Source organism: Anabrus simplex, chromosome 1, assembly GCF_040414725.1.
Source record: "Anabrus simplex isolate iqAnaSimp1 chromosome 1, ASM4041472v1, whole genome shotgun sequence".
Classification (NCBI taxonomy): Eukaryota; Metazoa; Arthropoda; class Insecta; order Orthoptera; family Tettigoniidae; genus Anabrus; species Anabrus simplex.
In genome coordinates, this window is record NC_090265.1 from 319,287,987 (window position 1) to 319,315,248 (window position 27,262).

At 37.6% G+C, this 27,262-nt stretch overlaps 1 protein-coding gene across 2 annotated transcripts in view; it reads left to right on the forward strand.

The window, feature by feature from the left end:
* Positions 1-27,262, forward strand: part of LOC136856746 (fatty acyl-CoA reductase 1) — a 324,691-nt gene that overhangs the window by 289,833 nt on the left and 7,596 nt on the right. Inside the window, exon 9 of one of the 2 annotated variants that reach the window (XM_068224951.1) lies at positions 21,377-21,500. The exons of the other annotated variant lie outside the window; for it this stretch is intronic. Coding sequence (XP_068081052.1) covers positions 21,377-21,455 — 79 coding nt within the window. The 3' untranslated portion in view covers positions 21,456-21,500. Of the gene's footprint in view, positions 1-21,376; positions 21,501-27,262 lie in introns of those variants that run through there. 2 annotated transcript variants of the gene reach the window in all.

Here is a 27,262-nt window from a genome sequence, read left to right on the forward strand (position 1 = left end):
TCGCCAAAACTACTCGACATAAAGAAATGAAATTTTGAGGATAAATTTATATTATAATGTAGGTGCTCGCTAAGAGAGGATTTTTGGATATTCCGTCGCTAAGGGGGTGAAAAGGGGAATGAAATGAATGTTTAAAATGAGTGTATCTATATCTCAAAACATTAAAAGTATACAGATCTAAAAATTGGTATTTAGATTCTCTTCTAAAAATAAAGAAATGTGTATTTTTTTGTTTTCGGAAATCCCAATAGGAGGGGTGAAAAGGTGGAAAACGGGTTATGCCTTTAATGAGGATACTTATATCTCAGAAACTGAAGACTTTACAGACCTGAAAATGTGTATTTGGGATCTCCTTTAAAAATAAAGGAACACGTATTTTATGTTTTGGGGAAATCCAATTAATGGGGGGTGAAAAGGGGAATGAATTTTTAAAATGAGTGTATCTGTATCTCAAAACATTAAATGTTTACACATGTAAAAATGGGTATTTAAAATCTCCTTTAAAAATAAAGAAACACGTATTTTTTGTTTTCGGAAAAACCAATAGGAGGGGTGGAAAGGGGTGAAAAAGGGGTTGAATGCCTTTAGTCAGGATACTTATATCTCAGAAACTGAAGATATTACACACCTGAAAATTGGTATTTGGGATCTCACTTAAAAACAAAGAAACACGTATTTTTTTTGTTTTCGGAAAATCCAATTAATGGCGTTTAAATGGGAATGACAACTGGGTGAATTTTTAGAAAGATTATAACTACAGTGTATCTCAGAAACGTTAAATGTTACAGACGTAAAAATTGCTATTTGGAATCTCCTGTAAAGGTAAAGAAACATAGGTGATTTGTTTTTGGAAACTCCACTTAAGGGGAACTAAAAAGGGGGTGAAATTTTAAAATAGCATTTCTACAGTATTTCTCAAAAATGTAATATGTTACAGAAGTGAAACTGGTATTTTTATCTCTATTACAAATAAAGAAACATGTATTTTTGTTTTCGCGAAAACATGAAAATGGGGTTAAATTCTTTTTTTTGCTAGTTGCTTTTCGTCGCACCGACACAGATGGGTCTTATGGCGACGATGGGACAAGGAAGGGCTAGGAGTGGGACGGAAGCGGACGTAGCCTTAATTAAGGTACAGCCCCAGCATTTGCCTGGTGTGAAAATGGGAAAACACGGAAAACCATTTTCAGGGCTGCCGACAGTGGGGTTCGAACCTACTATCTCCCGAATACTGGATACTGGCCGCACTTAAGCGACTGCAGCTATCGAGCTCGGTTTGAATTATTTTAAGTAGGATACTGATATCTCAAAAACTGAAGATTTTACAGGCGTGAAATTTGGTATTTGAAATCTCCTTTAAAGTAAAGAAATACGTAGTTTTTGTTTCCGGAAATCCACTTAAAGGGGGGGATAGGGTAATTAAAAGAATAGTTGAAATAGTAATTTGTATGAAGATACTATTATCTCGAAAACGAAAGATTTTGTAGACGTGAACATTGGTATTTGGAATCTGCTTTAAAAGTAAAGAAACTTGTATTCTCGGAAAATCCAATGAAGGGGGGGGGGCGGAGGTGAAAAAATTGAAAAATTAATTGAATTAATTGTATGTGGATACGTACATGTAATAAAAACTAAAGATGTTACAGAGGTGAACATTGGTATTTGTATCTCCTTTAAAAACAAAGAAAAACACATTTTGGGGGGAAATCATCTTGGGGGCGGGGGTGAAAAAGAGTTGAATTCCTTTTATGACACATATCTCAAAAACTGAAGATGGTAAAGTCATGATTATTGGTATTCAGAAGATCCTTTACTGTTAAAGGAACAAGTATTTTTTGCCCGAAAATTCACTTAGGGGGGTGTAGTGTGAAAGAGAGTGAAAAAGTGAATTACTTTCACGAGGATACTCATATCTCAAAACTGAAGGTAATAGGCGTGGAATCTCCTTTAAACATAAAGAAACACGCCTCATTATTCTTGCGGGGGGGAGTTAAATTTAATTAACGTTATTGGGATGAAAAAGTAGTTGAGATCAATTGATTTTACTGTTCATAATGTACTGATTCTGATCATAAACCTATCATTTTTAATCTTTCCTGGGTTCGTTTCCAAGAGCAATCTTTTCCTTTGGAAAATTTAAAGTTAGATTACAGTAGATTCTCCTAGCATAAAAATTAAAATTTAAGCACATTGGAAATAAACGATAGGAATGATATTGACCGTGCAATTGTCCACATCTCTAATAAGGTCAATAATGCACGGAATTATATCATTCGTATGGCCAGAAATCCCGCACACTTGCCTACGCGCGGCAATGGTGCTGGTCACATTGTAATGACAATGGCCGCAGATATAATTTAGGACCAAGTAGCAGTCTTGCATCTTGCTCTGGGGTCCAGACCATCAATAATAATAATAATAATAATAATAATAATAATAATAATAATAATAATAATAATAATAATAATAATAATAATAATAATCCAAATTCAACTAATATCAGTCACCCTAATAATAATGTTCTGGACCGTCGTCAAAATGTGCGGACCGCGCTGGAAACGGGTCCTGGCCGGGTAATGACTACGAATGCAGTCCAGCCGCGTGTTCAGTACCGCCAAGGCACCCAATACAACACCACACCGGATCTCCCCAAGGATTTGATCCATAATAAAAATGCTTACAAGAAACGATGGCAAAGATTTAGGGTCCCAACTGAATGGGTGGAATACCTGGACCTAGCCCGGGAAGTACGAAATCGATTGCTGGAAAGGAAGATTGAAAAATGGGAGGAACTTTGCCGTAATCTCTCAGAAAACGAGTCAGATCGCGAATTTCGGCGGATTATATATAAAACGTTAAGCATTTAATTATAAATTTCAGTATAATACCGTAGCGAAGCACGGGTATCTTGCTAGTTTTAAATAAGGCTACTATCCTGTTCTTTAATACCTCCCCAGTAATTTGATCACTCCCTGCTGCTTTTCCTTGCTGAAGGTGGTGGTGGTGATTTTTGTTTTAAGAGGAAGTACAACTAGGCAACCATCCTCTATATAACACTAATCAGACGGAAAAATGGAAGGGATCCGACACTTCGAAAAATGAAGATATCGGCCAGAGCAAGACAAGGGCCACGAAGGGCGTGAAAATGAAAGACTCCCTAGCCCTCGCAAACCTAATAGCGTCGGGGTCGGAAAAGAACAAGAGTTGACCAAGTGAGGTCGGATAGGATAGATGAAAGTGAGGAGCCTGGCACAAGTAAGTGGAAGCAATGCCAGGACTCAGCTGAGGGCCCCGTGGTCGCCAACCCACGCTCCAAAGTTCAGAGCCCCTGGGGCCCTTGCTGAAGCAGTTGGATTTCTCTGAAAATATCCTCATTTGTGAATGAGGAGGTTTTTGTTTCCTTATGTGTCCCTCCCTCTCTATTCTGTTTCAGTTTCCAACTCCTGACAATCTTCTTCTGAAGCTATGAATTCCTTACTAAATAGATTTGCTTTCTCAACGTCTATTAAAATATGTTCATCCACCTTCTTCCACCATTGTGCTAATTTGGATTCCTTTTCCCTTTTGATTCCTAATACAGTAGAAGTCCGTTATAGCGAGAATTCATAACAGCGAAAAATGTACTCGCTATAACGGATTATCGTTATATCCGATTTTGCATTTAAGTCGAAAAACCCTCATGCACATTAAAATTGGTATGAAACGGCAATTAGTTTGTTAAAATATTGCATTTCCGCAGATGATATCCACACTACGGCTTACTTGTTTGTTATTTTACGAAATCCGATACTACACGAAAGTGTATGTTTAATTTCATTCTGAAAAAAATATAGTACCGTATTTCTCCAAATCCAAGATGAGCCCCACTTTTTCCTTCAAAAAATTTAAATCAGGCTCAAGAAGTACTTTATAAAATCATATGAATGCCTTGTTCTACAGTAGGCCTACGCATTTTTAGACTTTTTAGACGCCGAACATTGACTTTCGTAATGCCGTATTTCTTTTTCTCTCTCTCTCTTTTTTTTTTTTTTTTTTTTTTTTTTTTTGCGGCTGCACAATTATTCCTTATTTCCGCGGGTTAGGGACCATTAACTTAAAATCGGCATCATAATACCGAAGATAGCCCGTTGAAAATTTGCCGGTAATACGTATTCCATGCGTCTCTACAATACGACGATCCATCAGAAAATTATTCTTGCTGTCTATAAAACTTACTTTTACTCAGCGTCAGATATAACCGGCTACCGCTACACGCTTGTCTGACTTGCCGGGTTCGGCCAAATTCAGCGGCTAGCGTTGTATAGGCCTAATCGCGGACGTTGAAGGTCAACGAACGAGTTTATTTCACTACGGTATGGCCATTCCGCCCTTGCGTTTTTCATGCACATACCTCACAATTTCATCTTGGACTTCCTTAAAACGCCCTTCCTTGTTGCGGACCAATGAATGTATTTTTTGTACAGTACGCATTTTTTTAGCTCTTTGTCTTCACGCTAACACCAAATTTTGGCTTTAGATAGGCTGTGCCGTATTTTCTTGCGGCTGCACAATTATTCTACATTTGCGAGTGTTTAATAACCATTAACTTGAAACTGGCACCATAATATCGACTAGAACCCGTTGAAAATTTGCCGGCAATACCTTTTCCACGTATCTTTACAATACGATTATCCATCACGAAAATATTCCTGCTGTCTATAAAACTTAATTTTACTAAGCGTCAAGTACAATAGACGCGTTATAACTCCGCCACTGAGTAGCCATTGCCTTTCTAAAAATTCGAAGGGTCGCGTGTTTTGATGCCATTCTGCAGATTTGAGAAACGTTTTTATAGAGACCAATGGAACACCATTCTCTCTTCACTATTTTCTGAGATCCAGTGACGTTACACTGTACAACCGGTTGTCGCTGCTAGCGATGTATAGTAAAAAGGCGGTCGTTTATTGTCAACGAGTTCTGTGCGCGTGTGAAAAGAAGCAGCGTGGTTACCGCGGTGTTGCCAGTGGTATCCATTAACTTACTGTTAGGCCGCGAATGCAACAACCCTTGAGTTTTCGCAAGAGAGTCTGAGGAAAAAAGTCTTGGATTCGGAGAAATACGATATCACTCCAGAGGTTTCTGTGGCAAACACCTCAGTTTTCTTCTTCAAACAGCGTCACCTAACCTAACCGTAGCCTATACGTACCGGTATCATGATAACATATTTGAAACGCATGTAGAGAAATGATAACCTCCTCGCGAAAAATTTACATGTAAATAGCCTTTTTGAAATTTAACTAGACGCGAGAAGATATCGAATATCGTCTGAAATCAGTGATGTACACTCTGCCATGCCTTGATACGTATCCCATTCTTACTTAATTTCCGTATATAACATTAAAATTAAGGTATCGTTTACTTCAGTCTTTATTTTTAACGAGTTAACAACTGCTATCGGCCACGTTATTTACGCATTTATTACGAAAACGTGTTATCCTCTGTCATTTCGAATTTTCTTTAGAGAAGAGCACTCGACAGGTATTACTAATCTACTCCAACATCGCCTTTGAATGTCAACGAGAGAGCTCGCAAATGCACAAAGTAAGAAAACTATACCGTACCGAAGATGATCGATCGCATTTTGTTGCAAACGTTTCAGTTTTCTTATTCAAACAGCGTCAACCTATCTTAACTGAACCGTACTATACGTATGATGAAAACATATTTCAAGCGCCAGTAGAGAAATGATAACCTTCTCGCTATAAATTTTCGTAATAAGCTTTCCGTAATTTAACCAGACGCGACAAAATATAAACTAACCTCAGAAATCAATTAAGCACTCTGCCATATCTCGACGTGTATCCCATTCTTACTTAATTGCAGTATTTAGCCTCAAAATTAAGCAGTCGTTTAGTCAGCCTTAATTTTTAACGAGTTAACAACCGTTATCGGACACGTAATTTACGCATTTATTACGAAAATATGTTCTCTTTCGTTTCGAATTTTCTTTACGGAACAGCTGTCGACGGGTATAACTAATTGACTTCGACATCGCCTTCGAATGTCGACGAGAGAACTCGCTAGTGCACAAAGCGAGGAAACGATGCGGAAGGTAATTGATCTTATGCAATATCATCGCTGGGTGCATAAATATCGGTAACGGGAAAATCGCTCTCGCTGTAACCGAAGGACGATATAGAGTTTAATATAGGAATTTTGAAGGGGCAGAAAACATTCGTCGCTATAATGGAGTTCTCGTTAAATATCGTACTCGCTATAGCGGACTTCTACTGTACATGAATACAGCTTTTCCATTTCCCTTTGTGGTCATTACCCTCATGAAATATGCCATTCATGTAATTCTCTTTTGCTTCCTTTTTCTGTCTAATATGTACCCCCATTAGCTTTTTTCTAGTTTCTCTATTATCCCTACCCTCTTTGATTTTCTGTTTACTGTTCTACATTTTGTTTTTAACTTTCTTATTTCCCTTGTATAATAAACAGAATCTGAGGTCATTTTATCCTTCTTAACAGGTACAAATCTCTTCTCTCCTTCCCTTATGATTCCTTTAAAGTTTCCCCAAAGTGTATCCACATTACTCCCTTCACTTATCCAACAACTGAATTCTGATTTAAGGTAAGTCCCAAGTTCATCAACTTTAATTTTTCTGTACAATTTCTTGTCTTGTGTGATCCTCTTATTAAGCCTTTTTGGTACCAGTCCTACTTCCCTTTTTACAGTCTTATGGTCACCTATTTCTTCAATTACCTCAGTTTTATCAACAATTTCCCATGGTTCAACGAAGAATACAGCCAGTAAGTTATTGAGATGAGTTGGTGCTTGTACTACTTGTGCAAATTCTCTCTTCCAAATTAACTTGGAAGGTACTGCATAAACCTGCCAGGGAATGTAAACTGGTGACAGTCAAACTCTTGAACTCAAGCAATCTTTTTTTTACAATATCGTTTATTAAACATGAAATGTCTTTATATTAATTTAGAAATAAGCTTAACCTTCAGAAATAGATATAAACAAAGTGTATGATTTGTTTTACGTCTTACCAACACAGATAGGTATTGCCCCCATTTTTCCCGAGCTAAGCCCAGCCATCGAGCGAGGAATCCCAAGGTGGACCGTTCGATCGTTGGCTATCACTTTCTAGAGGCATTTAAGGGTTGTTAAGGATTGATGACCAAGCAGGATAAAAAGAAATATTAAAACAACACTCTGACATTTATTCACATAAGCAGACAAACAGATAAAATATTCTTGCTGATATTTTACTTTTAACAGAGAACTTTCATAATATTGGATTTCTTCCTCGATTTAGAGTGACACGTGCTCATATCTCCAGCCTTACTGTGCTGTAATGAAACCAAAGAAGTAATTAGGCCACTTGCCTTTTCAAACCAAACATTTGACTGAAAGAATTAAATAAATTAACAGGGAACTTGAAAAAAAATGATTAACAGCAATCTTGTTAACGAGGATTTCACAATAAATGTGTTCAAAGCTTTACCAATTTAAAGTAGTCTCAACACGTGGTTTTAAGATGTACGCAACTGAATTTGTCATTTACAGTATTTAATATTGGTCAATGACACCAACATGAACTTCAGTAGAGAATGAAAATTGTTTCCAAAATTCTCAAAATTAATTAATTATTATTCTGATTATTATTATTTTCTTATTTTCTTATCATTCAATTAACCTGTTTCATTGTCACACGATCGTGTTCTTATTAATTTTCCACTGCATCATTTACCTAATGATCATCATTAGCATTTTAGAGTAATTATTTTTAATTAATTATTAATGACTTATTTTCACAATGTTTCAAAGCAATCATGCGGCTAACGAATTTCTACCTCTGATCTTTGCATTTCATTTCTATTCAAATTAATCTTAAAGTATTTCAGATTTTTAGAACTTTACATTACCAACGTGTGAGCTAGTTAAATAAATTTTATTTACAAATCGAGTGCCTTCACAAAGTAACGAGATGATCTTTCCTTTTAAATCTCGCTAATTAAGAAAATAAATTCCTTCCTAGTCTTCCTTGACTTAACTTAATTAAACTTTCCCTTAAGGGTATGAAATTATTTCTTAAGGCGACACACAACGATGAGTGTGATCTGCGTCACAGCGAGTGCGTGACCAGATCAAAATTAAATGAAATCAACATGACACAAGAGAAATATACACATTTACACACACACACATTCACACTAGGAAAACACGTTTTTATGTACACTATTTACATCGAATCCTGATTTGGCAAATTTATTCATGATTTTTATTGGTGGTCGGGACGCGTAATGTCTAGCAGAATAATCCGTGTACTGAAATTCTCCTTCATCACTGGTGGCTAGTGATCGAAGTCATGGGTATCACTTGGTACAAACACATTTCACATATCAACGCAAGTTCATCTAATTCATGAAATTATAATGGAAGATTCTAGTAAAATCCATAAGCACTACCATCATGTGGGCTACAGGTTGAATTTACCGCGAGCGTGAGCCTTACTCGTCTTATTTTTACTTCCTACTTGTGAAATTCACTCGCAACACGTGCTCCAATAATTATAATCTATCTTGCGCTCCAAATACACAAGAATAAATCAAATATCACCATTAATTCATCAATTGCTCAATTATACAACAAGTATCCCGCAGGATTGGCCATATTCCAGACCCTTCATGAACAGAGCACATTTCATCTCACATTTAGGAACTCTACAGTAGTTTTATGGCTCACGAGCGTTTACTTCTGTTTTACCCGATCTTTAGTCAATATTATTATTATTTAAGTGATTATTACATCTACTGATCCTCATGGAATATCGTAAAATTAGATGACTTCATCATAAAAACAACAAGTGATCTTAAAAGACACTAGGTTCGACCCTATTCACTCAAAATGTACACGTAAATTTTCCGTCCGGTAACTTTCAATATTACAAGGAAAGTGGATTTATCGTGTGGTCAGTGATTATTAAATATAAAGCTCCTTAAGCATGGGGAATCATTCAAAGGCAACCTACATGTTTACTCTAATAGATTCCAAAATTTCATTCACACGTACCTAGTCTACCACGACACCTTAAGAAGTAGAAAAATGAAATATTTCTAACTACAGCAATCTAATAGATCTACGACTTAAGAAGAAAGACCTCTAGTTGTACAAAAGGTAAGACAGATAAATTAAATTAAAAAGGTACTCAAGTTTTGTGAAGTTCGATTCCCGTCGACAGTCAGTTATTTCAGCATACTGCGGCCAGTCTCCTTCCAATTACCAGAGACGCCTTACATTTTACAGCTCCATGGAGGCTCTGCAACGGGTGTCCCTCGATGAAACTGTGTTGCCGGTGGTTGCGGAATTCTTCATCTTGAGATGTTCAATTCTAAGACGTCTTCCGTAGATTGCTGGTCACAAGCTGTAACTGAGATGACAAAATTAAGTATTTTGCACAAGCACACGCAGAATATAAACAGCTCGTCTACACTGTCACACTTAACTTGGCTCCTAGGCGTTTTTATTCCACAGAATTCACTAATTATCAGACTAAATTCTGGTAGAACGGGCGTCAACTTTAACTTGAAAATTTCTTTCCACGTGGTCCGGTAATGTGGTGTCTCACACAGCGAAGAATATATCCAGAGAGAGCTTCAGAATAAGCGCATAAAGAGAGCGATTCACTCGAAGCAAGGCCTTTTATCTAATTAGCCAGGGAGGCGTGTTCTTCAGCGAGAACGGTAATTGGCTGATGGTCTCCTTTAATTTGCGCAGACTATTCCAGAAACAAGCTGGGTTGAGCGCGTGCGAAGGCAGTCACGTGGTTTGATCCGACCTTGGTATAGTCTCGCGGTGTATCTCACCCCTCTGAACGACAAAAAAAACTCGTTCTCGGCTCGCCACAACTCCCCAAGTGATATGCTGCGGTTTTAAGCAGACAATAAACCTTTTGCTTTCCACTTGTTAAAATATTCGTAATATCGCCAATTTTAACGGGGACAGTATTATGGCGACGATGGGATAGGAAAGGGCTAGGAGTCAGAAGGTAGCGACCTTGGCTTTAATTAAGGTACTGCCCCAGCATTTGCCTGGTGTGAAAGTAGAAAAACACAGAAAACCATCTTCAGGGCTACTGAAAGTTGGGTTCAAACCCAATCTCCCAAACAAAGGGTACATTTGATGATGAATGCACTCTGACACTCTTAGAATGCTTCACAGATATTACACATTTACTTTAGAAAATCTTTGAGGTTTACACGCCAACCTAATCGAACTGACAGCCATGCTCGCAGGCATGTGATGGTTCATAGTGCTGCCCTCAGAACCTGAGTGTTGTCCCTACTGATGATGCCATCTGGCTTAAAATAAGATCATCAAAGGGATATTTTAAATTGCAACAAATTAACAGTTAAGGAAAGGAAGATAATTTATCAAAAAGTATTAATTTAAAAGAACTTCAAGGGGTTTCTAAAGACATGACCATGCAATTACTTCCATACGAACATAATGAGTGTATAACGTGAGGTGGCAGCATATCTAATTGCAAACCTATTTTGGAATTGATATTACCTTATTTAGCGGGCTAGTCCCATTCTACTGGAAACAGGCAATGAAGAAAATTGTTACAATTTATATGGCAAGATTGCCTGCCCCCCAAAACCAAAGCGTGATAGTGCTGAAATATGCTTTTTTGATTAAATTAAATATTCGAAGATACATGACTCCCCCATTGAATCCTTGTGAGAAAATAAGTTAATTAGGACATAATGAAAAAATAAATTTTACCTTTTCCCATCAGTCCGGACTCCTGAAGAGAAGCAAGAGGCCTAATGGACACGTCCACCTAGACTGAAAACCAAAACTTGCATCTTAAAATATAAACCCCCAGATTGCACATGTTCTCCTTCCAGAAGAACGGAACCAAATGACCAATCACATGCAGAATTTTAATAGAGCAGCATTGACATCTTATTAGATGAAGGTGGCACATTCTCACACCCTCTGACATTTACCAGAACACCACTACAAGGGTTCTTTCTGGCATCATTTCCACACTCTCTGATACTAACCAGAACACATTAATACCTCTCCTTCTTCTTCCTTTATTCATGGGGTCTCTTTACAAGTACCTATTAGCATCAACCTCAAATATTTTTTGCTACCATGTGTTTTCCTTCATGCCCATCTAGTTATACCTGCTCCTTTCATAAAATTGCAGGTCTTTCTTATTTGGTCTTCTTGGATGTTTCTTCTCTCTTCACCAGGTAATCCCAGTGTGGAGATTCTGATTCTTCCCAGCACCTCACATTCAAAGAGTATGTGTTCAGCTGATTCATCTGCGTCATTGCATTTCCTACATACTTTGTCTCTTATTACTCCAATTCTATGTAGGTGCTTTTTAAGATGGCAGTGTCCAGTCAGCAGTCCTACTACCCATCTTATCTTTTCTCTGCTGAGTTCCAGCAGTTCCTTAGTATGCTTCTTGTTTGGGTTCTTTATTAGTTCCTTCACAAGCCTGCATCCTGGAACATTTTTCTAGTTTTCTTTTTGTTTCTTTTTTACCCATTTACCTATGTAAAGTCGGGCTTGTCTGTAAGATATCCCACGTACTGATTCTGGGCCCACAAAAGGTGTTTCAGACCCTTTTCCTGCCAGTTTGTCTGCTTTTCATTACATTTTCTACCTGCATGCCCTGGTACCCATATTATTTTAACAACATTGTGCTCTGAGAGCTTCAGAAGACGTTTATGACAATACCAAACAATTTTGGATGTAACTCGGACAGCTTCAAGTGCCATAATGGCTGTTTGGGTGTCTGTAAATATGAAACTGTCCTTATCTCTGTAGTTCATTTTCAGATTTTCCTCTAGACATGTTGTGATGGCTATCACTTCAGCTTGGAAAACTTTGGTGTGTCTGCCTAGGTTCATTTGGGTTGATCTCTCAGGTCATCCTCTGTTGATCCCTCCTCCTGTTCCTTTCTCAGTCCTTGAGCCACCTGTCCACCACACAATATCTTCCCTACCAGTTTTCATCTGTTAATGTCCCAGTCTTCCTTTCTTGTTATCTGAGTCTCAAATGGTTTCTCAAAAATATACTTTTGAATCATATGATCAGCTGGCATGTGTAAAACTTCCCCTGTTATTACTCTGTTAATTTTACAGTGTCCATGAATGGGCCTTTGAGCCTTCCAGCATCCATTTTGCTCCAATCGGTATGCGCTCATTCTAACCTGTCCCACTATAAAGTTACTTAATTGAGAGAGATCTATTAGAGTATTCAAGGCTTTTGTCAGTGTAGTTTTTATTTCCCCAGTTATGGCTATACATGCCATTCTCTGAAGGCTATTTAGTTTGCTACTTGCTTTTTCTTAACTTACCTTCTTCCACCAAATGATTGCTGCATAGGTCATCAGTGGTCTGATGATCTTTGTGTATATCCACATCACCATTGCCGACTTTATACCCCATGTTGTCCCGACTGCCTTATTGCAGGATGTTAGGAAAAACTTAAAACGGTCCACCTTTTCAATACAAAAATGTTATATTTATTTATAACATGTATTTGCACTTGGAACTAGTTTCGACGCTGTGTTTGCGTCATCATCAGCCAAAATGTGGGAAATAGGCAAGATGTAGGCATTTATATTACACAAGGCGTTACATTAAACAATACACATCTTATAAGGAGATAAAAACAGGGACGAATATGAAAACAAATGAATCGTTGAGAAAACAAAAGTTATACATATTAAAAATAACCTTAACCACATATCTTGCAGTACGAAAGTATTCTTCTTGAATGATTCCTGAATATAAAAAACACACGCGCACACATTTCTGGAGAGCCAGCAGGCAGGACAAAGTAAAGTGAAACCTTAAGAGTTCTTCTGAGAAGAGTTCCTCATTTTTTCTATGTTCCGACTAACTAATGAAGTCTCCCTTGAGTTCCTGATAAACATACATAACAGGAAATTCTCCTTCACTCTCAACAATAGCTCTAAAGACCAACGGTAAAATTTTTATTTTAAATATTGTGCAGAGACGTGAAAGCATGATTTTGAACATGATATAACTCCTTCATATAACCCAGTTTTTTAATACAAGGTGTTGCATTAAATAATACACATCTTACGAGGAGATAAAAACAGGGACGAATGTAGAAACACATGCATCGTTGAGAAGGCAAGTTATACATATTAAAAATAAGCTTAACCACATAACTTGCAGTGCGAAAATATTTGCCTTGAATGATTCCTGAATACAAAACGCGCTCGCACACACTTCTAAAGAGCCAGCAGGCAGGAAAAAGTAAGGTGAAACCTTAAGAGTTCTTCTGAGAAGAGATCATCATTTTTTCTATGATCTGACTAACTAATGAAGTCTCCCTTGAGTTCCTGATAAACATACACAACAGGAAATTAAACAATATACATCTTACAAGGAGATGAAAACAGGGAAAGTTATACATATTAAAAATAACCTTAACCACACATCTTGTAGTGCAAGATATGTGGTTAAGGTTATTTTTAATATGTATAACTTTTGTTTTCTCAACGATTCATTTGTTTCCATATTCGTCCCTGTTTTTATCTCCTTATAAGATGTGTATTGTTTAATGTAACGCCTTGTGTAATATAAATGCCTACATCTTGCCTATTTCCCACATTTTGGCTGATGATGACGCAAACACAGCGTCGAAACTAGTTCCAAGTGCAAATACATGTTATAAATAAATATAACATTTTTGTATTGAAAAGGTGGACCGTTTTAAGTTTTTTCCTAACATCCTTTCTCAGTTCAATACGGACAAAATGAAATTCCTATGTTTAAATGCCGTATTGCATGCGTACAATAGGTTCTTGGCTAGGGTTATGTTTCTTTCTGTATGTGGATTCCAGGTTAACTTTTTGTCTAAAACTACACCTAAGTGTAACACTTGTCCTTCCATATAGATAAACAATTAAAATTTGGAACATTGATGGAATCTTATGAGACTGATTTGGTGATAGGAATGGAATCATGGTTGAGAGAAGGGGTGGGTAATAGAGAAGTATTTCTACCTAACACAGCTTCTCAATTTTTATACACGGCCCTTCCGACCCCTTTATAATAAGGCAAGACACCAGCCAACATTATGAAACAATAATGAAGAAAGGGACCGCTAGATTGAGAAGATATTGAGAATGCTGCTATTTCCATAGCCTTTTCATTGGTGTTTTTTCTCCTTGTCACAGGCTTTTCACCTGCAGGTTATATCAGGCTTGGTTTCTCAAAAATGTTTGCTCCCGCTCTCCTCCTGACCAATTTGATGTGATGGGTTTCTACTAGGATGATTTTGACAGCAATTTCAAACTGTTTTGTCATTTTTACTAAACCAATAATTTGTAAACTATGAGGTCCACAACCTCACCATGTGCTACTATTATTCATTTCCATCTGCATCATTTGTTTTCTCATTCCCTTGTTTCTTAGGTTAACGCAGTTTTTAGTTTCAATTATTATTTTAAATTAACACCTGTTTCACTGAATTTTGATGCAATAAGTTGTTTTTTGCTCTGCATATTGATGTAAATATTGTATATTTGTGCTAATTTTGTTTCCGTCTAGGCTCTCTTTTGTTTGTTTTTTCATTTGCTCTTTCATTATGTTTTTTAGCATTTTTTTCAACTTACATTATGTAAATTATTCCAACCCCCCTAATTTTTTCACTGAAGATGGCTCAAGTGAGCCGAAACATGTTTGAATTTGTTTGCTCCGTCTAATGACGAAATTTATGATGTATTGAATAGGAGGATACTCTCATTTTTCGCCATTGTAAAGTGAAAAAGGGTACACAGTCTGTCGTAGAGACCGAGGAGATAAAAAGGTAAGGGGGGTTGGTGTTTATTCTGGTGAAGGAAACTTATTGTTCACATGAATGGTTTACCGATGAAAGGGATGAAATATTAGGGATAAAATTAGTTTGTGATAATATGAAAGAGGTGGGAATTATAGGAACATACAGGCCTGGAAGAGAGGAAAGAGACATGGAAATATTTGAGAAAATAATAGATTATACTCATAAAAACAATAATAATGTTATGGTGATAATTGGGGAAGATCTAAACTTGCCTGAAGTTGAATGGAATGGAGCTGCAAGTGAAGCCCATGAACAGAAACTGGCAAATAAGTTAATTTGGGAAGGAGGATTTACACAAGTAGTACAAGAACCGACTCATCTCAATAACTTACTAGATGTATTCTTGGTTAAACCATGGGAAATTGTTGATAAAACTGAGGTAATTGAAAGAATAGGTGACCATAAGGCTGTAATAATGGATGTAGGACTGGTACCAAAAAGGCTTAATAAGAGGGTCACACAAGACAAGAAATTTTACAGAAAAACTGAAGTTGATGAATTTGGGACGTACCTTACATCACAATTCAGTTGTTGGATAAGTAAAGGGAGTAATGTGGATACACTTTGGGGAAACTTTAAAGGAATCATTTGGGAAGGAGAGAAGAGATTTGTACCTGTTAAGAAGGGTAAAATGACCTCAGACCCTGTTTATTATACAAGGGAAATAAAAAAATTAAAAAGAAAATGTAGAATAGTAAACAGGAAAATCAAAGAGGGTAGGGAGAGTAAAGAAACTAGAAAACAGCTAATGAGGGAACTGAATAGAGTGAAAAAAGGAAGCAAAAGAGAATTATATGAATGGCGTACTTCAAGAGGGTAATGACCACAAAGCGAAATGAAAAAAGATGTGTTCATATATTAGGAATCAAAAAGGAAAAGGGATCCACGTTCCCACAATGGTGGGAGAAGGGGTTGAACACTATTTAACAGATACTGAGAAAGCAAACCTATTTAGTAGGGAATTCAGAGATTCAGTAGATGATTGTCAGGAGTTGGAAACCAAAACAGAAGATAGAGAGGGAGAGACACAGAGGGAAACAAGAAGCTTCTCATTCACAAATAAAGATATTTTCAGAGAAATCCAACTGCTTCAGCAAGGAAAAGCAGCAGGAAGCGATCAAATTACTGGGGAGGTGTTAAGGACAATGGGGTGGTACATAGTGCCATATTTAACATTTCTCTTTGACTATGTCATAAATAATAGTGTAATACAAAAGGAATGGAAGGAATCAATAATAATACCAATTTATAAAGGAATGGGTCATAAAAGGAAACCAGAGAAATACAGACTAATCAGCCTGACCAGTATAGTTAGTAAAATACTGGAGAGTTTAATATCAAAGTACATCAGAGGGATATGTGATGATAAAAATTGGTTCATGAGGAGCCAGTATGGATTTAGAAAGAAATTTTCTTGTGAGGCATAACTGGTGGGATTTCAGCAGGATTTATCAGATCAATTGGATTCAGGAGGTCAGTTAGATTGCATAGCCATAGATCTTTCCAAAGCATTTGATAGAGTGGAACATGGAATATTATTAAAGAAATTGGAGGGAATAGGATTGGACGTAAGGGTTACATGCTGGATAAGAACATTTCTAAATTCAAGGGTTCAGAAAGTCAAAGTAGGAAATAATGTATCACAGGAAGAGAAAGTTTGGAAGGGAATTGCACAGGGTAGTATAATCGGTCTGTTACTGTTCTTAATATACGTAAATGATTTAGGGAATAATATAACATCAAAAATAAGATTATATGCAGATGACATAATTGTTTATGGGGAAATAAATAACATTGAGGATTGTTCAGAATTACAAAGGGACCTTGAGAGTATCCAGCAATGGGTTGAAGAGAATAAAATGAAGGTTAATGGAGGCAAATAAACTGTTACAACATTTACAAACAGGAGTTTTAAAACTGAATTTGAATATACTTTGGATGAGATTTGAAAGTAATTTGCACTGGAAGGGTCATGTGGATGACATTGTTGGGAAAGCATACAGATCGTTACATGTCATAATGAGGCTACTTAAAGGATGCACCAAAGAATTAAAAGAGAAAAGTTACTTAAGTATGGTTCGTCCAAAATTGGAATATGCAAACAGTGTTTGGGATCCTCACCAGGAATACCTAATAAAAGAAATAGATAGTGTGCAGAGGAAAGCAGCAAGATTTGTAACAGGGGATTTCAGGAGAAAGAGTAGTGTATCAGAAATGTTAAAGGAACTTGGGTGGTGAACTTTAAGTAAGAGAAGGGAGAAAACTAGACTTATAGGATTATATAGAGCCTATATAGGAGAAGAAGCATGGGGAGATATCTGTGAGAGGCTTCAGTTGGAAAATAATTATATTGGCAGGACTGACCACAAATATACAATTAGAAGGCATTTTAGCAGGAGCGATTGGGGTAAATTTTCATTCATTGGGAAGGGTGTGAAGGAGTGGAATAGTTTACCAGGGGTAGTGTTTGATCCTTTTCCAAAATCTGTACAGATATTCAAGAAGAGAATAAACAGCAACAGAGAAAATAAATGAAATGTTAAGAGGGCATTCGACCAGTGCAGGTTATTGTAAATAAAAAATGTGTGTGAATAAATTAATTCCATCCCCTGGTCTATGGAGTTTGGACAGCCGAAGTAGGGGACTGCCTGTAGGGGTGAAGTACAGTGCGGACTTCGAGGGCCCTGGGACCGCTACGGTAGCTGTGAAGGCCCTTCACGAACTCTGAAAAGTGGTGGCAAAAGAGGCTCTGGTTAAGACGCAGCAGGTCGTTATGTTACTTAGGTTCCAAAATGAGTAAATAAATAAATAAATAAATAAATAAATAAATAAATAAATGCAATGTAAATTTAAATCTTATACCAGTTGTATAGTATTATTTGAAGTCATTCCACATACTGTATATGAGTTGACTATGTTTGTAAGTAGTACAGGAGATATTATAAGTAGAATTTTGTAAACAATATAAATTTATTAAGGATGAGCTGTGTGTTTAATAGAAAAAATTGTTAGCGTAAATTGTATAATATTGTATTCTAGGAAAATTTTCTTCTTCTCTGGTTAATTTAAAATTTAGTGCTTGACAATAATGTATTTTAGTGTACCATTTGCCACCAAGGTAGACACCTCATTTACAAATAAAGAGATTTTGATTTGATTTGATTTCTTGCCCAAAGAGCTTTAGTGTTCTCGTCCCCTCTAATTCCTTCCTTCTTGTGAAAGGAACCGGTGTTATCTTGCTCGGGTTGACTGTGAGTTGTTCTTCATGAAACCAGTTCTCCACAAGGTTAAATGATCTTTGCATGAGGTCCTGGATGACACTTATCAGCTTATCTTTTACCACAATTACTAGATCATCTGCATATCCTTGTGTGTAAAATCCCTGTTCGTTGAGCATGACTATGATTCTGTTCACCACAAGGTTCCACAGAAGAGGAGAAAGAATTCCTCCCTGCACACATCCTTGAGTGGCTCTAATCATTAGCGTCTCTTCAAACAGAGTTGCTTTTATTTTTCTCTGGTTTAACATGGATTTAATTCATTTTACAACAGTTTTGCTCACCCTACACTCTGCAAGAACTTTAATCATTGAATTGTAGGTTGTGTTACTGAAGGCCCCTCCTATGTCTAGAAATGCCGCCAGTGCAATTTATTTACATTCAAGGCTTTCCTCTAGTTTGCAAACCAAATGATGGAGTGCTGTCTCAGTGGATCTGCCAAGTCTGTATGCAAACTGATTTTCATGTAAAGTTGAGTTCAGTTGCACCATTTTCCGGATGTGTTTATCCAGTATTTTCTCCATTGCTTTTTTGGGCATAGTTTGCCCTTCCAGGCTTTGGTATGAATACTGCTTTAGCCTTAGACCATGATTTTGGCACATATCCCAGAGCTAGGCTTGCTCTAAAAAGGTCTGTCAGGGCCTTGATGATTATATCCCATCCTTCCTGCAGGAGTATTGGGGGTATCTCATCTGGTTCCGGAGCCTTTATAAGCTGAAATGTGTTGATTGCCCATCTCATGTGGTTAGTCTTAATTAATCGATTGTCACAGTTCCAATCCACCCATCGTGGTCTGGCCTCTGTGTCAACAATTCCATCCCCTTCTACTTCCTCTGCCTCAGGAAAATAACATGCTAGCAAAACCTCCAGCATTTCATTTCTCGTCTGAGTAATGTTCCATCAGGTTTTTCCAGTGTTCCCACTTGGTTTATATGTACCTTTTTAAGAACCTTCTGGAGCCTTGCTGCTTCAGTGTTTGTTTCCACTTTCTCACAAAACAGTCTCCAAGAGTTTCTTTTTCCCCTCCGTACCTCTAGGTTATACTCAGTGAGTTTCCTATGATGTACGTCCCACATACCATCTTTTGATGGTTTTTTTATACAATGCTCTAAACTCCTTCTTCATTTTGGCTAGGTTGTTATTCCACCACCTAACATTTTTGGCCATTTTCTTTTCCGTAAGGGGACAGTCGTCATGATGTGAAGCTAAAATGGCCTCTTCTAATTGTTCCACTGCTTCATCCAATACCCTCCGTCCCCTTACATTTGTTTGGATCTTTTGTACAGCCTGCCCTAGAACTTATCTGTATTCATCCCAGTTTGTTCTTTTAGGATCTCTGTACAATTCATTATCATATTGCCTTGCATCTATCGCAAATTGGATTGCTGGTGGTCTGCCAAGGATGGCTCCTCCAGCATCTTCCAATCTCCTTGATGAAGTTTGCTATATGCATGGTGCTCAATGTGATATATATTACCTCTCTATGATTCTTATTTACGAATGTTGGTTTATTTTCTAGGTTTAATATTATCAATTCTGTTCTAATAAAAACGCTATTAAAGACTCACCCCTTGCATTGCAGTTAGTACTGTCCCATAATTTGTGATGTGCATTTGCATCTGCTCTGAGTACTAGGTGTTCACCTTTCCTCTTTGCTTTGCAAATCAGTTCCTCAACATCTTCCGACGGAGGCAGATCCATTGAGTCATATGGAAGGTAAGCAGAGTCTATTGTTATTTCTCTGGGACCTTCCCAATTTCCAGGTTTTATCTTGGCTGCCATTAAGTCCTTTGAACAATGTTCCTGCAACAGAAGGCATTTTAGTTTTCTGCTCAAACATGTTCTAGGCATATCTGATGTGGTATTGTACATTAACTTACTTCCAGATTCTGCCAGTCCTGCTACTCTGCCCTTAACTACCCATGGCTCTTATGGCTCTTGTATAAGAGCCATATCAATAGCCTCAAACTTGAACTTCCTGACAAAATTGGCAACAGCTGATTTTTAATGTTGAAGGTTGGCCTGAAGAACTTTCAGCACCACCCTTGCCAACGCTAGGTTTTGTTTTTCCCTTAATTACTCGAAATTTGATTTGCCCAAGTCCAATGGCCTTAAGGCCTCTCTTTTTGAGCTCTTCAAAATCTCTTTCATTAAGGGCCAAAACAATTGTCCTTCCTGTGTCATCAGTAGTTGTTGCATTCAGCACTCTCCACTCTTTCATTGGAAGTTTGGTGTCATGCTGATGTATCCTGTCAAGAACATCTTCAAACTTCTTCTTGTCAAATGGACGAGGAAATTTGGTGATGACCATTATAGTATTCAGCACCTTCTTGGCTTCTACCACCTCCAAATCCTCCCCTTTTGAAGAGTTGCAATTAGCGACTGTCTGTTCCAGCCAGCTTTTGGTTTCTGGATTTGCACAGATCAGTACCATTGCTCCACTTTCCAGCCTTGGAGACTCGAGGAAGCCTGGAATACATCAGTCTGACAGCGGTTTCATTTGCGCTATCAGAGCAGATGAAAGTTCTTTCACATCTTCCTCCTTCAGTTTCCCATCTGGAAAGGTTTTAGATATTACGGTTAACTTGACTGAAGTTAGTCTTTCCGAAAAGGACATGACTGTCTCTTCTTTCTGTTTCTTGGCGGGCGGTTTTGTAACCAGACTTGATGGCGTACTATCCTCTGACCTTAGCCTTCTCGGGATTGTCGGAGGGATAGCCTCTATGCTCTATTTGTGGAAAAATATCTAATACCCTCCATGGGAACTTAGAATTTCCATTTGGGATAGCCTCTCGCCGATACCTGTTCCTCAGCTTCTTCTCCGTCCAAGTTCCAGCCGCTATTCTGGCTTCCTTCCTCGCTCTCTTCCTTTTCTTGTAGTATGCACTGTTGCGAGGTGGTCTATCGATGTGTAATCTGTTGATTTTTGATGCAGAAATCTTCAGTTCTGTCTCTACGGACGTTCCTGGTTTGCTTATGGTAGTAGTCTGCTCTGCTAGAGCTTCTGTTGCCATTTCTTGTTTTGAGTCAGTGATAGCCTGTCCTCTTGGGACTTCTGTCTCCATTTTTTCATCTTGGGCTCGCTCCTGGATCTGCTCTGCTGGAGCTGCGTTGTCTTCCCTTGACGTCAGAGTTTTTGAAATTGGTTCTGTATAAGCATCCATGTTTCAATCATTCATAGGGTTTTTGTCTCTTCTAGGGTCCTGAGCATCGTTCTCACCATCCATGATGAGGCATACAGCCCAACATTGTCCTCATGCAACTCAGGCTCTCTGTAGCAGAAACCACACCCCTCAGTCGTCCATCCAGTGGTCCACCCCTAGCCTGAATCTAGCAAGGTTTGTTCCCCCCTTCAGTAGGCCTACTCATGTGGTTTCTACTTGGCATTCCCATGACTGAGTTCACAGCTATGAGTTTCCCCCAGGTTGGGATTGCTTCTTTCCCAACCCGCGGCTCATCCAGGCTACGTAGAGCAAAGTGATATGTTGGTTCCAGCACCCTGCAGTGAGCCTTCACCTCAATCACCAGCTCCACTTCATCTGAATCACCATATCATCCATGTGGAGGAACCATGGATGTCTCTCTAGCATGTGTGGGCGAGGCCTCCACTTCCAAGTCTTGGCTTGGGCTAGTAACAATCATAATGCTTCAAGATGTTTCCTGGTAATACCTGTTTTTGGTTTGCAAGAGGGTATTTAATTTTCCTCAGACCCTCCAGACGTCTGGAGGGCTCCCCTAACTGCCACCTAGGACGCACCCAATAGGGGAACTGGTAAGAAAACCCCCGCGGGTTAACCCCCCATAGTATGTGCAGTACAATGGTGCGCCCACTGAACTGCTACAGTCACAGTGTGTATGGTGCAATGGTGCGCTGTGACATTTGAAACACCCGCTATGTGGATTTTGTAATAGGTAGTTACTTGCTTTATTGTAAGATGGCAGGAAGAGCCAACTTTCAGTTGTACTTAGAGCTATCTATTATTGCCAAGAGATGTTACATATATTCAGTCATTTATGTATTTATTTATTTATTTATTTATTTATTTATTTAGTTATTTATTTATTTATTTAAAGTAGCATTTTGTCGCACTGACACAGACAGGTTTTATGGCGACAATGGGATAGGAAAAGCCTGGGAGTGGGAAGGAAGTGGTCGTGGCTTTATTGAAGGTACAGCCCCAGTATTTGCCTGGTGTGTAAATGGGAAACCACAGAAAACCATCTTCAGGGCTGCTAACAGTGGGGTTTGAACTCATTATCTCCCAATGCATTTTTTTATTTTTTATTTTTTTATTCAGCAAATGTTTCAAGTTTGTAAACAGGTCCTGGCAGAGTTGTTTGTGATGCAGAAATAGTTCATTTAATCATTAATAATGGTGGGGAAATTAATTTAGAGTGTGAGAGTAATACAGAGGATGAGTTTGCTATAACTTGCAGTGAAGATAGTGATGCTGACCATGTAATTCATGATAATACGCTGAGAAATGCTGATGCATGGGGTGACTGCTGCACAATGTCACATTACTGACGTGCAACTTCCAGGGATAATCAGGTTAGCATATATTTGTGATTTATATAATATGTTATTGTGCATTTTCTTCTTCTTCTTCTTCTTCTTCTTTTTTTCCCGCCTGCCTATTTGGAAAATACAGCAAGATTAATACAATACCGCACTTGACATTAGGAGTACATTAGAAATTAGCACGCTGTGGGTGCAGTCTGGAGTTTAACACTGTTGCGCTTGAGGAGTTAAATGAGGGTCCTTTCTACATCAGCGAGTTGTGAGAAGGAAATAGCCAGACCTGCCATAGGGTGTTCAAACAGTTCCCTTCTCAATTTTACTGCATTGTACAAAGACTCAGTTTTCTTTATAATAATAAACTCATGAACTGTATAAACTAGTACAATATTAGGCATGTTTGTGACATTACTAACTGATTTAATAATTTAACAGAAGACAGTTCAGGCTTAGGAAAGGTTATTCCAGTGAAGCTCAACTTGTAGGATTCCAGCAAGATATAGCAAATATTTTAGATTCAGGAGGTCAAATGGATTGTTTGCTATTGACCTATCCAAGGCTTTCGATAGGGTAGATGATGGTTTATTACTGGGGAAAATGAGGGCTACTGAACTACACAAACGAGTGGTTGAATGGGTGGCTAAATTTCTAGAAAATAGAACACAGAGGATTAGAGTAGGTGAAGTATTCTCTGATCCTGTAATGATTAACAGGGGGGGTCCTACAGGGCAGTATTGTTGATCATTTATGTCGTCCATTTCTTACATGTAATGAATAAAGAACTGGAGTTACAGATAAGGCTATTTGAGGTGATGTTATACTGTGTGGAGTAGTAAAATGAGTTGCAGGACTGCGAGCAACTGCAGGGGGAACTAGACAATGTTATGAGATGGACAGCGGACAATGATATAATGGTAAATGGAATGAAAAGTCAGGTTTTAAGTTTCATCAAGAGGAGAAGTTCTCTCAGTTTTAATTACTGTGTTCAGGGGTGACAGTACCTAATGAGGACCACTCTAAGTACCTAGGCGTTAATATAAGGAATAATCTTCATTGAGGTAATCATATTAACAAGATTGTTAATAAAGATTACCCGGCAGAGGTAGTTGGATTTTTGAAGGGCGGACACTCCATGGCATACGATGTCTGCATGTAAAAGATCTCTGGTGACACATCTGGTGTTTACCCGACAAAATTCATTAAAAATCTCAGCCATAGACGCCCAAGAGAGTTTTGGTTTACTCGGTCTGCCATCTAGTGGGCCTAGAGTAAAATGGAACATCGAAATTGACGAGCAGACAGCCAGATGGCATCAAATTGAAATGTCTGTACATGGTAGCTGAGGCTATACGATTATTATTATTATTATTATTATTATTATTATTATTATTATTATTATTATTATTATTATTATTATTATTATTATTATTATTATTATTATTATTATTATTATTATTATTATTATTACAGACCTTTTCACATGGTTGTGAGGGTATGTAGGGTTTGTAGTAAGGATGTAAAGGAGAGGGTGTATAAGTCTCCGGTAAGACCTCAATTAGGGTGTGGGTTCCAGTGTATGGGACTCAATCCAGGACTACTTGACACAAGAACTGAAAAAGACCCAAAGGGAAAGCAGCATGATTTGTCTGGGTGATTTTCAACAAAGGAGTATTGTTACAAAAATGTTACAAATTTTTGGGCTGGGAAAATTTGGGAGTAAGGAGTCAAGATGCTCAACTCAATGATATGTTTAAATTATAACAGCTGGGGAGATCCACCAAATCAATACAGCCTTAAAATCACTCTTAGTGATCACTTATATTTACAAAAGATACAGTACCTGTTTCAGCTCCTAAGAGCCATCTTTAGCTGTTTCAATAGTCTAAATTAAAATAGCCATAAAGAAGACATTGTCTACATGATGATGTGCACAAACTTAATAAGAATTTAAAACAAGTTCTAACACATTAAAAATCCTGTATACACAGTATGTATGAAGTACATTCAACTTGAATCTTAAAATAAGTTCATATTCCAAATAAAAATATAAAAATTGAAAAACACTTTCTTCAAAATACAGCAGTTCCATTGTTTTAATCCTTTTTGAGGCTAGAACATATGCTCCTGCAATATTTGTTATAAAAACTTCTGTTGCTGGCATGCATTAATGGAAGAAGGAAATATTCCTCAAGTTGAATCCTATAGCTGTATTGATATGTATAGGACTTTTTAATTTGTAATAATCTAGTGCAAACACATATCTGGAAAGAGAAAAGAACCAAACTAATACAGTGACAAGCAAATTATGAGGTATAAATTAGTGAAAAAAATAATGAAGAGGGTATGCTCTTACCCTTATTTTGTTCCTTTATAGCTGACTCCCTTTTTAAGTGGCTGGCCCCATGGTGTAGGGGTAGCGTGCCTGCCTCTTACCTGGAGGACCCGGGTTGGATTCCTGGCCAGGTCAGGAATTTTTATCTGGGCCTGAAGGATGGTTCGAGGTCCACTCAGCCTATGTGATTAGAATTGAGGAGCTATCTGATGGTGAGATAGTGGCCCCGATCTAGAAAGCCAAGAATAATGGCTGAGAGGATTCGTTGTGCTGACCATACGACACCTCATAATCTGCAGGCCTTCGGCTGAGCAGTGGTCGCTTGGTAGGCCAAGGCCCTTCAAGGGCTGTAGTGCCATGGGGGGGTCCTTTTTAAGTATCGTGGCCAGATTTGGTGGCCACTGCTGTGCTTCTAGTGTTGTACCTACTTAATACGTCCTGTACAGGGGCTTGGCTAACTGCAAGTGGGAAAAGAGAAGGGGAAGATGGAGGGGGAGTGGTAGTTTTGTTCATAAATGGAATTACTGGGGTGGCCTTCTTAAACAATTGAGCTTTTTTAATACCTAGTGTTTCCGATAATGTACATATTTGGACAAACAAAAGATTCTTACTTTTGAGGATCTCATTTAAATTATAGTTACTATTGTAAAACTGGTCAAGAAAAATATATAAATTTTCAGTAGTATTCAAAAGATTACATTGTGTAGCTATCCTGTGACTACTCATTGCTGAGAATTTCCAATGCTTCTTCATACTGACATGTTCCAGGTACCTAGTCATGAAGCTACACCCTGTTTGTCTGATATATGTAGCTTCACATTGATTACATGCAAGGTTATAGACACCTGTGCTAGATAATTGATCTATACTGGAGTTGACCGAACTATGGTTGAAACACTGTTGACAGTTTGTGTTATTTGTTGAAAAAGCAGCTTGAAGATTATGTTTTTCAAATAGATTCATTATTTGATAAATACTTGGGTTGTTAAAAGTTGCAAATTTAGCATTTTTATATAGTTATGGAATCAATTTGGAACATAGTTTTCTATTCACTTTACTAATTATTTTATTAATAATGTTAATACTGAAACCATTTAAACTAGCTACTTGCCGTACAAATCTTAAAAACTCCTCCTCGAATTCCTTCTGTGAGAGAGGTAAACTGAACACAAAATGAACATAACTATAATATGCCGCTCTTTTTTTGCGCTCCTGGATGTAAGGATTCATTTCTAATTGTAAGATGTGATGATGTCGGTTTCCTAAAAACTTTGTAAATAAATTTATCTTGTTCCCTATTAACAGTGATGTCCATAAACTTCAGAGATTTATCAGTTTTGTCCTCCACTGTAAATTTTATACTATGATCCAGGGATTTAAGAAAATTTTAAATATTTGAACTACCAGTATTATTAAACTTCTGATCTATTATTATAAATGTATCGTCAAGAAAATTAGTCCATAGTTTTAATCTTTGGATTTTTCCTATAATTCTTGTGTGCTCTAAGTGGTCCAAAAAGATATTAGCCAAGACTATGTTTTTAGGAAACCGACATCATCACATCTTACAATTAGAAATGATTCCTTACAGCCAGGAGTGCAAAAGAAGAGCGGCATATTATGTTATGTCCATTGCGTATTCAGTTTACCTCTCTCACAGAAGGAATTGAAGAAGGAGTTAAGACTTGTATGGGAAGTAGGCAGTTTAAATTGTTCAGTATTAACACTATTAGTAAAATAATTGGTAAAGTGAGTTGGAAACAATATTCCAAATTGGTTTTGCAACTATGTAAAAAGGCTAAATTTGAATCTTTCACTTATAACAACCCAAGGATTTATCAAATAATGAATCTGTTTAAGAAACATAATCTTCAAGTTGCTTTTTCAACAAATAACACAAACCGTCAACAGTTTTTCAACCATAATTCAGTCAACTATAGTATAGATCAATACTCTAGCTCAGGTGTTTATAAACTTGCATATAATCAATGTGAAGCTACATATATTGGACAAACAGTGTGTAGCTTCATGACTAGGTACCTGGAAAATGTTAATGCGAAGAAGCATTGGAAATTCTCAGCAGTGAGTAGTCGCAGGAGTGAGGCAAATCATGTGTTTACATCCATTAAGCAAGACCTAATTATCCCCAGGATAGCAACAAAATGTAATCTTTTGAATATGATAGAAAATTTACATATTTTTCTGGACCAGTTTTACAATAGTTTAACTTTAAA